The 13,676-nt window shown below is 43.9% G+C and overlaps 1 protein-coding gene across 1 annotated transcript in view; it reads left to right on the top strand.

Annotated features, from left to right (window-relative positions):
• LOC142741794 (uncharacterized) overlaps positions 1-13,676 on the top strand; it is a 659,023-nt gene that overhangs the window by 431,785 nt on the left and 213,562 nt on the right. Inside the window, exons 81-82 of the mRNA XM_075851126.1 lie at positions 2,409-2,521; positions 9,839-9,978. Coding sequence (XP_075707241.1) covers positions 2,409-2,521; positions 9,839-9,978 — 253 coding nt within the window. The remainder of the gene's footprint in view (positions 1-2,408; positions 2,522-9,838; positions 9,979-13,676) is intronic.

A 13,676-nucleotide genomic window follows, 5' to 3' on the forward strand; every position in this document is an offset into this window, starting at 1 on the left:
ACCATTTTCCCACCTCTATCCAAAATATAATGGACTGACATCTTTTATGCTTAGGCAATATGTGCTTTTTGTTTTAAAATACAAAGTTATGGAAAGAAATTGAAATCCTGCCTTGAGAACACTGGGAAGTAAGCGTCTAGTAGTTACCAACATTTAAAGGGGTGTGAAGGGCTGCCTATATGTGTTTATTTAATTATATATTATAGCTGAGCTAACATGACATTCATCATACCTTGATGGCTATGACAGACCTCTCCAAAAACCTCTAATTCTGAGGACAACATATTAACTTTTTGTAATATGCAATTTATAAAAAATGTTTTAAAAAAATGGATGAAACCATATTGTCGTTACATTCTATTCCAAATTCACAATATTCAAAGTTTAAATTAAATAACTCTATTACTGGCGAATGTGATATATCTAACAATACAAAGTATAAAAGATTATCATTGGCATGTGAAAAAAGCAGTAATCTTGACTGGCTCAAAAATAAGTATTTTTGTTTGTCTTGCTGTACTAACTCACATGAATGACATATGGTATGAGGAAAACTTGTATACCTACAGTATTATTGGCTCATGAATCATGATGGTTGATTAGACATCTTAGTTGGAGGCTAAATTTAACAAAAACTATTCCAAGTTAGGAGTAGTTCTAAATTAAATAGATCTTTATTGCCTAAAGTGCCTTTCCCGTAGATCTGCTGTGAGAAACTGGACAGGAGACCCTATGTTCTGCTCACATTGCACTTTCGAATGTAAAAAAGCTGGTAGACTTGCAGTTCCAGTTCAATGTTTTTGAGCAATGTTTGCTTGGGATTTTTCTGCGTAAGATCTCTAATGTACTATTCCACCGTTTTTCTCACAGGTTTCAATAAATGTTTATATGACATACGTATATTTCATCAAATATATTGATTGGTCACATATTTCTTTCACGCTGTCAGTATTTTTACATCCCTCGGCAGCCCTGGTCTCTGATATAAGCTGCATATGTCTCCCCAGTTCCCATCTATTACAATCATTGGTCCTTGGTACATAAGCAATTATATACTCAGCTATTATGTTAAATGGGAATGTTATTTAAGCCATTCTGTTTTTAATGCATTCAGTCACTTTTTATTATCAATAAAATATGACAGTAGATGAAACGGCAAGCTACTTATCATAGCAATTTCAAGCATGAAAATACTTGAGCTGTTTTCATACTAATGGTGTCCCATATAAAGTAAAGATATTTGGGTGGAAAAAAGTAGAAAATTTAGGCACACCTTTTTTTTGCACCTGATTTGTTTACTTTTTAATTTTTCGCCACGTCCAGTACTTTTACTAAAACTGGCATGGCTTAAACAGGGGCAGGGCCACCACAGCCTGATAGATATATTAAGGGTATGTTCACGCGGCCAAATTTCAGACGTATACGAGGCGTATTATGCCTCGTTTTACGTCTGAAAATAGGGCTACAATACGTCGGCAAACATCTGCCCATTCATTTGAATGGGTTTGCCGACGTACTGTGCAGACGACCTGTTATTTACGCATCGTCGTTTGACAGCTGTCAAACGACGACGCGTAAATATACAGCCTCGTCAAAAGAAGTGCAGGACACTTCTTTGGACGTTTTTGGAGCTGTTTTCTCATAGACTCCAATGAAAACAGCTCCAAAAACGGACGTAAAAAACGCAGCGAAAACGGCGTGAAAAACGCAGCAAAAAATGCGAGTTGGTAAAAAAACGTCTGAAAAGCAGGGTCTGTTTTCCCTTGAAAACAGCTCTGGATTTTCAGACGTTTTTGTTGACTACGTGTGAACATACCCTAACTTTTACGCCAGAAAATGTACGGAATAAATTCTAGTGCAAATCTATGAAAGCTCGGAGATGCCATATGCTTAAAAGTCAAGCGCATGGACAGCACAAGATACAAATAAATTATTAAGAAAGAAGTGTGCAAGGCGCTTAATAAATTACTCCCATCTTACTTTTATGGGCCTATGACTAGGCATGGCTTGTGAAACACCAGACTTAGTACATCTGCCCCACAGTGTTTTGTTAAATTGTCGATGATTTTAGGATCCTTAGAAATCACCATGATCAGTGTAAACATGTGCAGGACCCTGGGAACCAGAATATTAGCAAAGTAGGTAGACGGATCCAGCCTAAGGGTGACATTGCCCTTCTCACCTACAAATACTGAGAAGGATGATAGCAGAACATACGGAATCCTGCAACAGAAGGGGGACAGCATTTTGATTTTTTTGTTGGGACAATTTTTCTGTACAACCCTATGACACACACAGATGGTACCACTTATGTGCCACAGGAAATATAGATGTCTTGGTACTTGATTATCCAAATAAATGTATCTGTTAAATTTGCAGTAAATTGTGGGATTTTATTTCTTGTACAGGTGTCTGCTTCCTGAGCATAGTATCCAGGCCTGTGCCCTCCTGTTTCTCTGCACAGAACACATGGAAAATAATAAAGTCATAACAGAGGAGGAACTTGCTTTTTTCTCAAAAGGTACAGTTTATACAGTTAATATAAATTACGTAGTTACATACTTTGTGACTTGGAAGAAAATAATTCATGCTTTCATACAGTACTTACAAACTTCAAATAATTTACAAGAAGGCATAAACTACCCTTGCATGGTATAGACCAATTTGTCATAGAGAGAAAAAAAATATTTCTGGCCCCATAACTGCAATCGAACATGTTTCCCGGGTTAACACACTGTTACTACAATATATTATGTTTCAAAATAAATAATTTGTTCATTCGCTCAACAACTAACATCTATCTGTCAATTATTTTTGGTATTATTATTATTATTTATTTTAACTCGCCAATAATACCAGGGTGTTGTACATATTAAAAAAGGGTTTAAGTACATCACATGAGAAAATAAAAACAAGCACAATAATAATGAGCTTAATGAATGACAGCTTTTCTGAAGAGGTGGGTTTTCAGGTTGCTTTTAAAGGTTTAAAAGGGGGAGAGAGTCTGATATGTTGGGGTAGAGAGTTCCAGAGTATGAGGGATGCATGTCACAAATCGTGTAGATGATGGTGTGAGGAGTAGATAAAAGGAGAGGAAAGTAGGTTTTATGAGGATTGAAGATTACAGTACGTGTGGGAGGTATCCAGAGATTAGGGCAGCAAAGTATTAAGGGGACAGTTTGTGGACAGCCACATAAGGGAAAGGCAGGAGTGAAATGAAGGGAGAGGTAGAGTAACCTCACAGCAGAGTTGAGGTTGGATTGGAGGGGTGCAAAAGTGTTAGATGCGAGGCCATAGAGAAAGCTGTTGCAGTAGTCTAGGCAGGAGATGATGAGGGCATAAACTAGCATTTTTGTTGACTCGAGTTTGAGGAAGAGCGGATCCGAGAGGTTTTTTAGATGGAGGCGGCAAGAGGTGGTAAGGGCTTGGATGTACAGTTTGAAAGACAGATGCGAATCGATGGTTATCCTGAGGCTGTGGACTTACACGACTATGGAGCCATTTACTGTGATTGATTGTTCTGTTAAGGGGGTTGAGCGAGAGGAGCATAAGAGGATGAATTCAGTTTTCTTCAACCAGAGTTTAAGAAAGTGGGAGGAGAAGAAGGAAGATAAAGCTGTTCGGTACTCTGGAACTCTGGAAAGCAGAGAGGTGACATCTGGGCCAGAGAGGTAAAATTGTGTGTCGTCCGCATAGAAGTGATATTGAAAGCCAGGGGATTTTATGAGTTTTCCCAGGCCAAAGGTGTAGATGGAAAAGAGCAAGCATCCCAGGACAGAGCTTTGAGGGACACCCACAGAGAGAGGGCAAGACGAGGAGGTGGTGTGTGTGAGTGAGAGACACTAAATGTTCGGTTGGTGAGGTATAAAAAGATTTAGAAGAGGGCCAAGTATTTGATGCCAAGGGATGAGAGAATTTATAACAGGAGGGATTGGTCGACTGTGTCAAAGGTAGAAGACTGGTATACAGTGAAGGAAATAAGTATTTGATCCCTTGCTGATTTTGTAAGTTTGCCCACTGTCAAAGACATGAACAGTGTAGAATTTTCAGGCTATGTTAATTTTACCAGTGAGAGATAGATTATATAAAAAAAAAACAGAAAATCACATAGTCAAAATTATATATATTTATTTGCATTGTGCACAGAGAAATAAGTATTTGATCTCCTACCAACCATTAAGAGTTCAGCCTCCTCCAGACCAGTTACACGCTCCAAATCAACTTGGTGCCTGCATTAAAGACAGCTGTCTTAAATGGTCAACTGTATAAAAGACTCCTGTCCACAGACTCAATTAATCAGTCTGACTCTAACCTCTACAACATGGGCAAGACCAAAGAGCTTTCTAAGGATGTCAGGGACAAGATCATAGACCTGCACAAGGCTGGAATGGGCTACAAAACCATAAGTAAGACGCTGGGTGAGAAGGAGACAACTGTTGGTGCAATAGTAAGAAAATGGAAGACATACAAAATGACTGTCAATCGACATCGATCTGGGGCTCCATGCAAAATCTCACCTCGTGGGGTATCCTTGATCCTGAGGAAGGTGAGAGCTCAGCCAAAAACTACACGGGGGGAACTTGTTAATGATCTCAAGGCAGCTGGGACCACAGTCACCAAGAGAACCATTAGTAACACATTACGCCGTAATGGATTAAAATCCTGCAGTGCCCGCAAGATCCCCCTGCTCAAGAAGGCACATGTACAGGCCCGTCTGAAGATTGCAAATGAACATCTGGATGATTCTGAGAGTGATTGGGAGAAGGTGCTGTGGTCAGATGAGACTAAAATTGAGCTCTTTGGCATTAACTCAACTCGCCGTGTTTGGAGGAAGAGAAATGCTGCCTATGACCCAAAGAACACCGTACCCACTGTCAAGCATGGAGGTGGAAACATTATGTTTTGGGGGTATTTCTCTGCTAAGGGCACAGGACTACTTCACTGCATCAATGGGAGATTGTATGGAGCCATGTACCGTCAAATCCTGAGTGACAACCTCCTTCCCTCCACCAGGACATTAAAAATGGCTCGTGGCTGGGTCTTCCAGCACGACAATGATCCGAAACATACAGCCAAGGCAACAAAGGAGTGGCTCAAAAAGAAGCACATTAATTCAACTCCTTAAATGGAACAGAATGTTCCTGATGTACAGACAGAACCGATAAAAACAAGGGGACATATACAAAACCACCGAAAAAGGCCATACTTACAAATGGACACAGCCCATGCACCACACACCACTCCCCTCAAGACCAGTGGGAGTGGCTATTATTATTTAAAGCACCTGCTCACTCCTTCATCAGCGTTTCTGACCTGGCTGTGTCCATTTGTAAGTATGGCCTTTTTCGGTGGTTTTGTATATGTCCCCTTGTTTTTATCGGTTCTGTCTGAACATCAGGAACATTCTGTTCCATTTAAGGAGTTAGAGACTCGCAAGTCTGGGGATCCTTGTCGTAGATTGCGAGCTTGCGTCCTTTTTTCCAAAATGATTACTAATACCCCAGGTATTTTTCATTACTACGTATATTCGCTTCTCTTGGACACAGCCGGGTCTTTGATGCTGGGAGAGCATGGTGTGTTGTTGTTTGGCATAGCAAGCAGGGTAGCCCGCTCTATGAACTATCAAGGCGTCACAAATAGGCTTCTACCTGGCTATACACTTTGTACCTCATGACGTACACACTATCCCTCCATGTTTCACACACTTGCACCCCATTATCCATTTATTTCTATTGAGGCACTTCACTCATTACTGCCCCCTATATTTCACTTATAGTATTACACTTGCACACACACTATTCATTTATTATTTCTTACTACACATCCCATGCACCACACACCACTCCCCTCAAGACCAGTGGGAGTGGCTATTATTATTTAAAGCACCTGCTCACTCCTTCATCAGTGTTTCTGACCTGGCTGTGTCCATTTGTAAGTATGGCCTTTTTCGCTAGTCCCAGTCCAGCCTATCTCGCTACTGTCCGAGCTGCCACAGGTACACTATACGAACTACAGACTGTGACCTGCATCCTGTTGGCCAGCTGCCATACCATCAGTGGGTCCACGTACCCAACGTGACAGTCTGCCTCCGGAGTCCAAACCTTGGCGTTCACCCCCTTCTTAGTGAGATTGGAGCAGTCAGAGATGAGACGTTTGGTACAAACTGCTGGTAAAAATTTTTGAATCCTAGAAATCGCTGTTTAGCCCGAAGACCCTGTGGACATGGCCACTCTAAGACAGACTTCACCTTCTCTGAATCCTCCTTGAGTCCATTATCGGAGACAATGTAGCTCAGGAAGGGCAATGAGTTCCCCTCGAACATGCACTTCTCGAGTTTTGCGCATAGGCAATTCCCGCTTAACCGCAACCGGATTTGGCGGACATGCTTCTGATGCATCGTCAGATCTAGTGAGAAGAACAGGATGTCTTCTAAATATACCACCGCACAGACATACAGTAGATCCTGGAAGATATCATTCACGAATTCCTGAAACACAGCTGGAGCGTTACACAAACCAAAGGGCGTCACAAGATACTCCTAGTGACCGTCTCGGGTGTTGAATGCGGTCTTCCATCCATCACCTTGACGGATCCGGATCAAGTTATAAGCCCCGCGTAGATCCAGCTTTGTGAAAATCTTGGCCCCATGAATTCTATTGAAGAGCTTTAAGATTAGCGGCAAGGGGTACTTGTTTTTGATCGTGATTTGACTGTGGTTTGGTTTAAACCTCTATAATCAATACATGGTCGAAGTGATCCATCTTTTTTCTTGACAAAGAAGTAGACTTCCTAATGAACCCCCTCTCAAGGTTCTCCTTGACGTAAGCTGGAGAGAGGATAGACCCGTCCACGAGGCGGTGAGGCTTCAGGGAGCAGTTCAATAGGACAATTTTAGGAACGATGAGGAGGAAGAACCTCTGCATCCTTTTTGCTAAAAGACGTCTGCAAAACTGGCATAATGTGGGAGAGGGACTGAGGCAGTGGAAGCATAATAGGAGGAACCTGTGGCAGGCAGCAGTGAAGACACATGGGTCCCTTTGAAGGACCTCTATGGAACTCCAGTCGAGAACCAGAGCATGTAGACGAAGCCAAGGCAGACCCAGTAGAATAGGGGTGATAGCTTTTGGCAAGACGTAGAAGGTAATCTGTTCCGAGTGGAGGATTCTGATTCATCGTCTGAGGTTTAGTGATGGACAAAATAAGATCGGGCAGTGCTTGCCCATTCACAGAGGTGACTGCCAGAGGTCTCTACAAAGGAACCGTAGCCAGATGGAGACTATTTACTAGGTCCTGCTGAATAAAATTTGCAGCCGCTCCGTAGTCCAGATAAGCAGAGATGGAGTGTGATTTCTCACCAGAGACAATAGTTCCAGGAATGGATAATTTGGGAGAGGATTTGGCATTTGGCGTCGTTCCACCTAGCGTTGTCTCTCAAATAAACGCTAGGTGCTGGAGTTTCACGGCTTCTATGGACATTGATGCATAAAATGAATTTTGTGGCCACAATACAGACACAGTCCTGCAGAGCGTCTGCACTGTTTCTCCTGGTTGAAGAATTTGAGTCTGTCCACCTGCATGGGCTCTTCAGGTGGAACAATTGAAGAAGGCAGTAGGAGTCTCTGGAACTTGGGAGTCAGTCTATAGGCCCTTCTCTCCCGTCGGGGCCTCCTGCACATGTTCCTGGATCATCATTGTTAGGAAACGTCCGTCTCTAAGATTGCCATGACTGCTAGCCTAGCTTCTGGGTGGTTCTTGTTTGAGTTGCAGAGCCAACCTCATTTCTCTGTCTTCTTCCTATCAGATTCTAGGGTGGAGTTACGTCTGGTCAGTTCTTTCATTGTTGCTTGTGAATTTCTTTGTGTATGCAAGTATCTCTTCAAGCTCCTGTATCGCCTGACTATTTGGATTTTTGGAACTTGTCCTCGGCTTGTATTTAGATTAACCCTTTGCTCTCTGATTTGGACACTCTGCTCTTGGCTGGTTTTGACTTCTGCAACTCCTGGCATTCCTCTGCTTTCTGATTTGGACTTACAGCCCCTCCTGATTAGTTATTCTGTTTGCTATTTACCCTCTGTCTGTCTGGTTTCCGTTCTGGTACTGCCAGCATTGCACCTCCTGTCTATCACTGTATTCTGTTAATGCAACCTGGGTTCTATGCAGCCAAACCCAACCTGCCTTGTGGTGGGCTGTGGTGAAGACCATAGAGTAGCCTTAGGGTATGTGCACACGATAACGTCAATTACGGCTGAAATTACGGAGCTGTTTTCAGGAGAAAACAGCTCCTGCATTTCAGACGTAATTGCTCGTACTCGCGTTTTGCGAGGCGTCAATTACGGACGTAATTTTGTAGCTATTCTTCATTGGAATCAATGAAAAACGGCTCCAATTATGTCCCAAGAAGTGTCCTGCACTTCTTTGACGAGGCTGTTATTTTACGCGCCGTCTTTTGACAGCGACGCGTAAAATTACAGGTCGTCGGCACAGTACATCGGCAAACCCATTGAAATGAATGGGCAGATGTTTGCCGACGTATTGGAGCCGTGTTTTCAGGCGTAATTCGAGGAGTAAAACGCCTCGTTTACGCCTGAAAATAGGTTGTGTGAACCAAGCCTTAGACTCTGCTGATCAGAGTAGTGACAGACTTGAGGTAGCGGATTACCTGCACACTTTATCCAGATATTCTCCAGCTGCTTTTGGGGAATCGCTTACAGAGCAATGCCATAACTTGCACTCTTGGGAATTACTCAACTAGTGATTCCATTACAAAGGGCATCCAGGGTGGATAGGAGGCCACGAGCCACCAGCTCATCCTTGATTTGGGGAGACAGTATTTGCAAGAAAGTAGCTACCAAGGCCTCATTATTCCAGGCAAGTTCCGCTGCCAAGGTACGGAACTGAATAGCATATTTTCCATCTGTCGGTTCCCCTTGACGAAGGGTCAAAAGTGAGGCAGCTGCGTAAGAAGTCCGACTTGGTTCCTCAAAAACAGTGTGGAAAGTCTCTAGGAACAACGGTAAATAATAGAACTCCGGACCCTCACATTCCTAGATGGGGTTAGCCCATGCCAGGGCTTTGTGTGAAAGGAGGGAGACGATGAAAGCGTGAACATGTCAATTCTGATATGGATTAATTGTGCTTTTTCAATGCGGATTTTACCCTTTGTAATGCAAAGAGTGAAATCCGCAGCAAAATCCACATGTAACATAAATCTGCCACATGTGAATTCATTCTCGGGTAAATTTCTGCAACAAATATGCTATGTATGAATATACACTAAGGGCATGTTCAGACGTGGCAGAATTTTTCCACTGCAAATGTTGCTGCAAATTCGCAACGAATCTGCAGCATCATTTTCATATTTGACAGGTAATTCAGACATTGCAGATATCACAGCAGACTTTCCACAGATTTCAGGCCTTGCATTGCAAAGACTGAAGTTCGCAGTGAAATTCCGCTACTTCTCCGCAACAGAATTTGCATGCCTAGGAGGAAAATTCTGCACCGCAGCCTAAATTCCGCACTGTTATTTTCTGCAACATCTGACCTAAGGTACCTAAAAATATATAGAAACCAATTAAAAAAACGGCTGCTGCAGATTTCCACTGCGGAATTCAACAGCAATTCCACCACGTCTGAATGTGCCCTAATGCTACATCTGAGCAGTTATTTCACAGACTACAAGTTTTTTTTAATAATAATTAATGCTGTATTACATGTATTAAGTCATGTTTTATAGTCCTAAAAATGTGACAGAATTATTTTGCTTGATCATTTTGAAGCATTATTTAAATTTTTTTGTACAAAATTAATGTATTTTTCATTTACCTGATATTTACAGGCAGACATGCATTCAATGAAACGACATGGGAGAGTTTTTCTACCAACATAAATCCACCATCATGGCTGCCTCTCGAAACATGGGAGGAAATAATGGCATTATCTGCCACTTCGGTGCACTTAAAGAAATTGTCTATGCAGGTACTGTAAGAAGTGCATGAGGAAGATGAAGAGTTTTTGGTGCGTTTTTTAAAGAGGAAACCGAGTCGGAAACCGCGCCAAAAAATGGTTGAAAACGCCTCCTTTTCCCGCGAGTGGGAAAAAGCGTCATACCCTTTCTTCGGGCGTTTCCGTCTCTGACCGCACTTTGACATGCGCTCAATGCCCACAACCGAAAAACGCGGCAAAAACACTGCGTGAACAGGGCCTAAGTGTTTCCCTATGTGGAAAAGTTGCAGGCAATTTAAACCCTGTTGGGAGTCTTGCGGTTGTTGCACTACTTTTTCCCTCATAGGGAAATATTTAGGTAATGCTTGAGTAGTTGAGTTGTTGTAGGGCTGTAATTTTTGCATTGCTTGAGGGTGACTACTGTATATTTTGTTATGTAGGCACAGCCTAAGTTGTTGCTAGGAAACATATCTGTCAAGATCTAAAGACAGAATTTTTTTCCTACAAAAGTCAAGCACATATACAGGTCCGGCCCTAGGATAGATGGCGCCCTGTACGAAATTATCTATCGGCACCCCACCCCATCATTAAAAAAAAATTATAAATCCTCTTTAGTGCCCCCATACAGTATAATAATAATATTTAATAATATATTACAACCTCTTCAAGGACACAATATTTTGTCCTCTAAATGTGCCCACAGTATTATGCCATCTGTAGTACCCCTACACAGTATAATGTCCGCTTAGTGGCTCCCACACAGTATAGTGCCGCCCTGTAGATTTTGCCATATAGCCTCCCTGTAGACAGTGCCATAATCCCCCACCTCCTTTTTGTAGATCGTGCCATACAGCCCCCCACCTCCCCCTTGTAGACAGTGCCATACAGTCCCCCACCTCCCCCTTGTAGACAGTGCCATACAGTCCCCCACCTCCCCCTTGTAGACAGTGCCATACAGTCTCCCACCTCCCCCTTTTAGACAGTGCCCCCAAACAAAAACAAAAATTGAATTCACCTAGGCCCCGTTCCCATGACGAACTGAGATGCTCTATGATGGGATCCTGGGGTACAGAGTTTCCCAACCTTTTCAGACTCGAGGCAGCACTGGAAAAATAAAATTTGCTCAGGGCCCCCCTACCAAAAATTGTTTTGTGAAAGACTGAAAAATGCTAAGAACAAGCACTACACTCGTAGGGTATGTTCACACACGTTTTTTGTAAGGCAAATAAAATCTGCCTCAAAATTCCTTCAGCAACTGACAGCATTGTGTGATGTTTTTTTTGTTATTTCTTAAGCTGTTGAAGCGAATGCTAAAGACGCAGGAAAAAAAGCTCCAAACGAGCGCCGCAGGTATTTTCACGCTTCCTATTAATTTCAATTGGAGGTCAGAGGCAGAAACCACTTGAAGAACATCAGCCCCCCACTCACAATAAAATGACCATCAGCCCGCCACGCACAGTAAAATGACAATCAGCCCGCCACTCACAGTAAAATGACCATCAGCCCACCACTCACAGTAAAATGACCATCAGCCCACCACTCACAGATTCCCCCTGTAGGTAGCGCCACACAGCCCATTGTAGGTAGCGCCACACAGCCCCTTGTGGGTAGCGCCACACAGCCCCCTTGTGGGTAGCACCATACAGTCCTCTTGTAGGTAGCGCCAGACAGCCCCCTTGTAGGTAGCGCCACACAGCCCCCTTGTAGATAGCGCCACACAGCCCCCTGTAAAGAGCACCACACAGCCCCCTGCTACGAAGTGCCGCACAGACCCCTGGTAGGGAGTGCCGCACAGACCCCTGGTAGGGAGTTCCGCACAGACCCCTGGTAGGGAGTGCCGCACAGACCCCTGGTAGGGAGTGCCGCACAGACCCCTGGTAGGGAGTGCCGCACAGACCCCTGGTAGGGAGTGCCGCAAAGACCCCTGGTAGGGAGTGCCACACAGCCCACAGCCCCCTGGTAGGGAGTGCCACACAGCCCCCTGGTTGGTAGTGCCCCACAGCCCCCTGGTTGGTAGTGCCCCACAGTCCCCTGGTTGGTAGTGCCCCACAGACCCCTGGTTTGTAGTGCCACACAGACCACAGCCCCCTGGTTGGTAGTGCCACACTGCCTACAGCCCCCTTGTAGTGCAAGGACTACGAAATGACCCTGATAGCTGGTGGCCAATAGACATTCAAAAAAGGACAACTGTGCAGGAGCACACAAAATACCCAGCTTTCCCAGCTATCAAATAAAAGTGTGGAAATAAACTAAAATATAACTTTTATTTAGTCTAGCTAAAGGATTAATCCTTTTAGCTAGATTAAATAAAAGTTATATCTTAGTTTATTTCCACACATTTATTTGATAGCTGGGGAAGCTGGGTATTTTGTGTGCTCCTGCACAGTTGTCCTTTTTTGTAGGTAGTGCCACACAGCCCACAGCCCCCTTGTAGATAGAACCCCCCCAACCCCTTCCAGTATAGATAGCGCCACTGTACCTCCCTGAAGGAGCGGAATCCCCATGTGGCCGGGGATTCCGCTCCTGGAGCGCTGCTTGATCTCTCTGTCCATATATGGACAGTGACATCAGGGGAAACTCCTGAAGCGGAATCCCCATCCGCAGCGTTGCTGACGCTGTGACCGTCGATTCCACTCCAGGAGAACCTCCGGTCGTCTGTGTCCATGACGTCATTGGCTTCTCCAGGAGTGGAATCCGCGGTCATAGCGTCTGCTCTGTAGACGATAGCAGTAGATAGCAGAGCAGGGAGATACCTATATAGTGCCGTCGCTACTGCTATAGCAGCCGCAGCCCTCATGCCCGGTGTCACCGTTAGCAGCCACTATGGCTGCTACAGTGGTAGCGACAGCCACTCAGTTAAGCGCCCGGGTGCAGTTCGTGTGTGTATCCCCTCTGGAAGTTGCAACGGCGCGGGGATACACACACCCGCTGGCGCCCCTCTTGTAGTGTGGTGGCTGGCGCCCTGTGCGACCGCACTGGTCGAACGTATGCATGGCTGGCCATGCACATATATGAGAGGTCAGAGCTGACTGTGGGTGTGTGTTATATCAGTCTGCAGTATAAGGGTATGTTCACACGCAAACTCAAAAACGTCTGAAAAACGAGAGCTGTTTTCAATAGTCTATGAAAAACGGCTCCAAAAACATCCCAAGAAGTGACCTGCACTTCTTTTTCGCGGCCGCTTTTTTTACACGCCCGTTTCTTAAAACGACAGCGCAAAAAAACTGCCCGTCGGAACAGAACGCCTTTTTTCCCATTGAAATCAATGGGCAGATGTTTGGAGCCATTCTGCTTCCGATTTTTCGGGTGTTTACGGCCCGAAAACGGCCGAAAATAGGCCATGTGAACATACCCTTTAAGTTGTTTATTATGAGCCAACAGATGTCACAGATATAGCTGAAATGAATGACATTTTACACAGCGCCACAACTCACCACAGATTGATCTGCTTGTTGTTCTCTGAAATGATGATGTTAAATGTGTCGATCTAAAACATTTCTTATGGTATATTCACATGCTGTGGCGATTTTCATGAAATTGCAGCGAAATGCAGCAGTTTTGCTACGACTTTGCAAAAAAAAAAAAAGCTTAATTTTACTGTGATTTTGTAGTAATTGCGGCAATAAGCCACCATTTGACGATGTTCTAGTATCATGTAAGGGTCTATTTACATATCGGCTTTGTCCACTAAAGGTGCTAATTTTAGCACTAATTTATCACAAATTGTAGAG

Source organism: Rhinoderma darwinii, chromosome 2 (genome assembly GCF_050947455.1).
Source record: "Rhinoderma darwinii isolate aRhiDar2 chromosome 2, aRhiDar2.hap1, whole genome shotgun sequence".
Taxonomy (NCBI): Eukaryota; Metazoa; Chordata; class Amphibia; order Anura; family Rhinodermatidae; genus Rhinoderma; species Rhinoderma darwinii.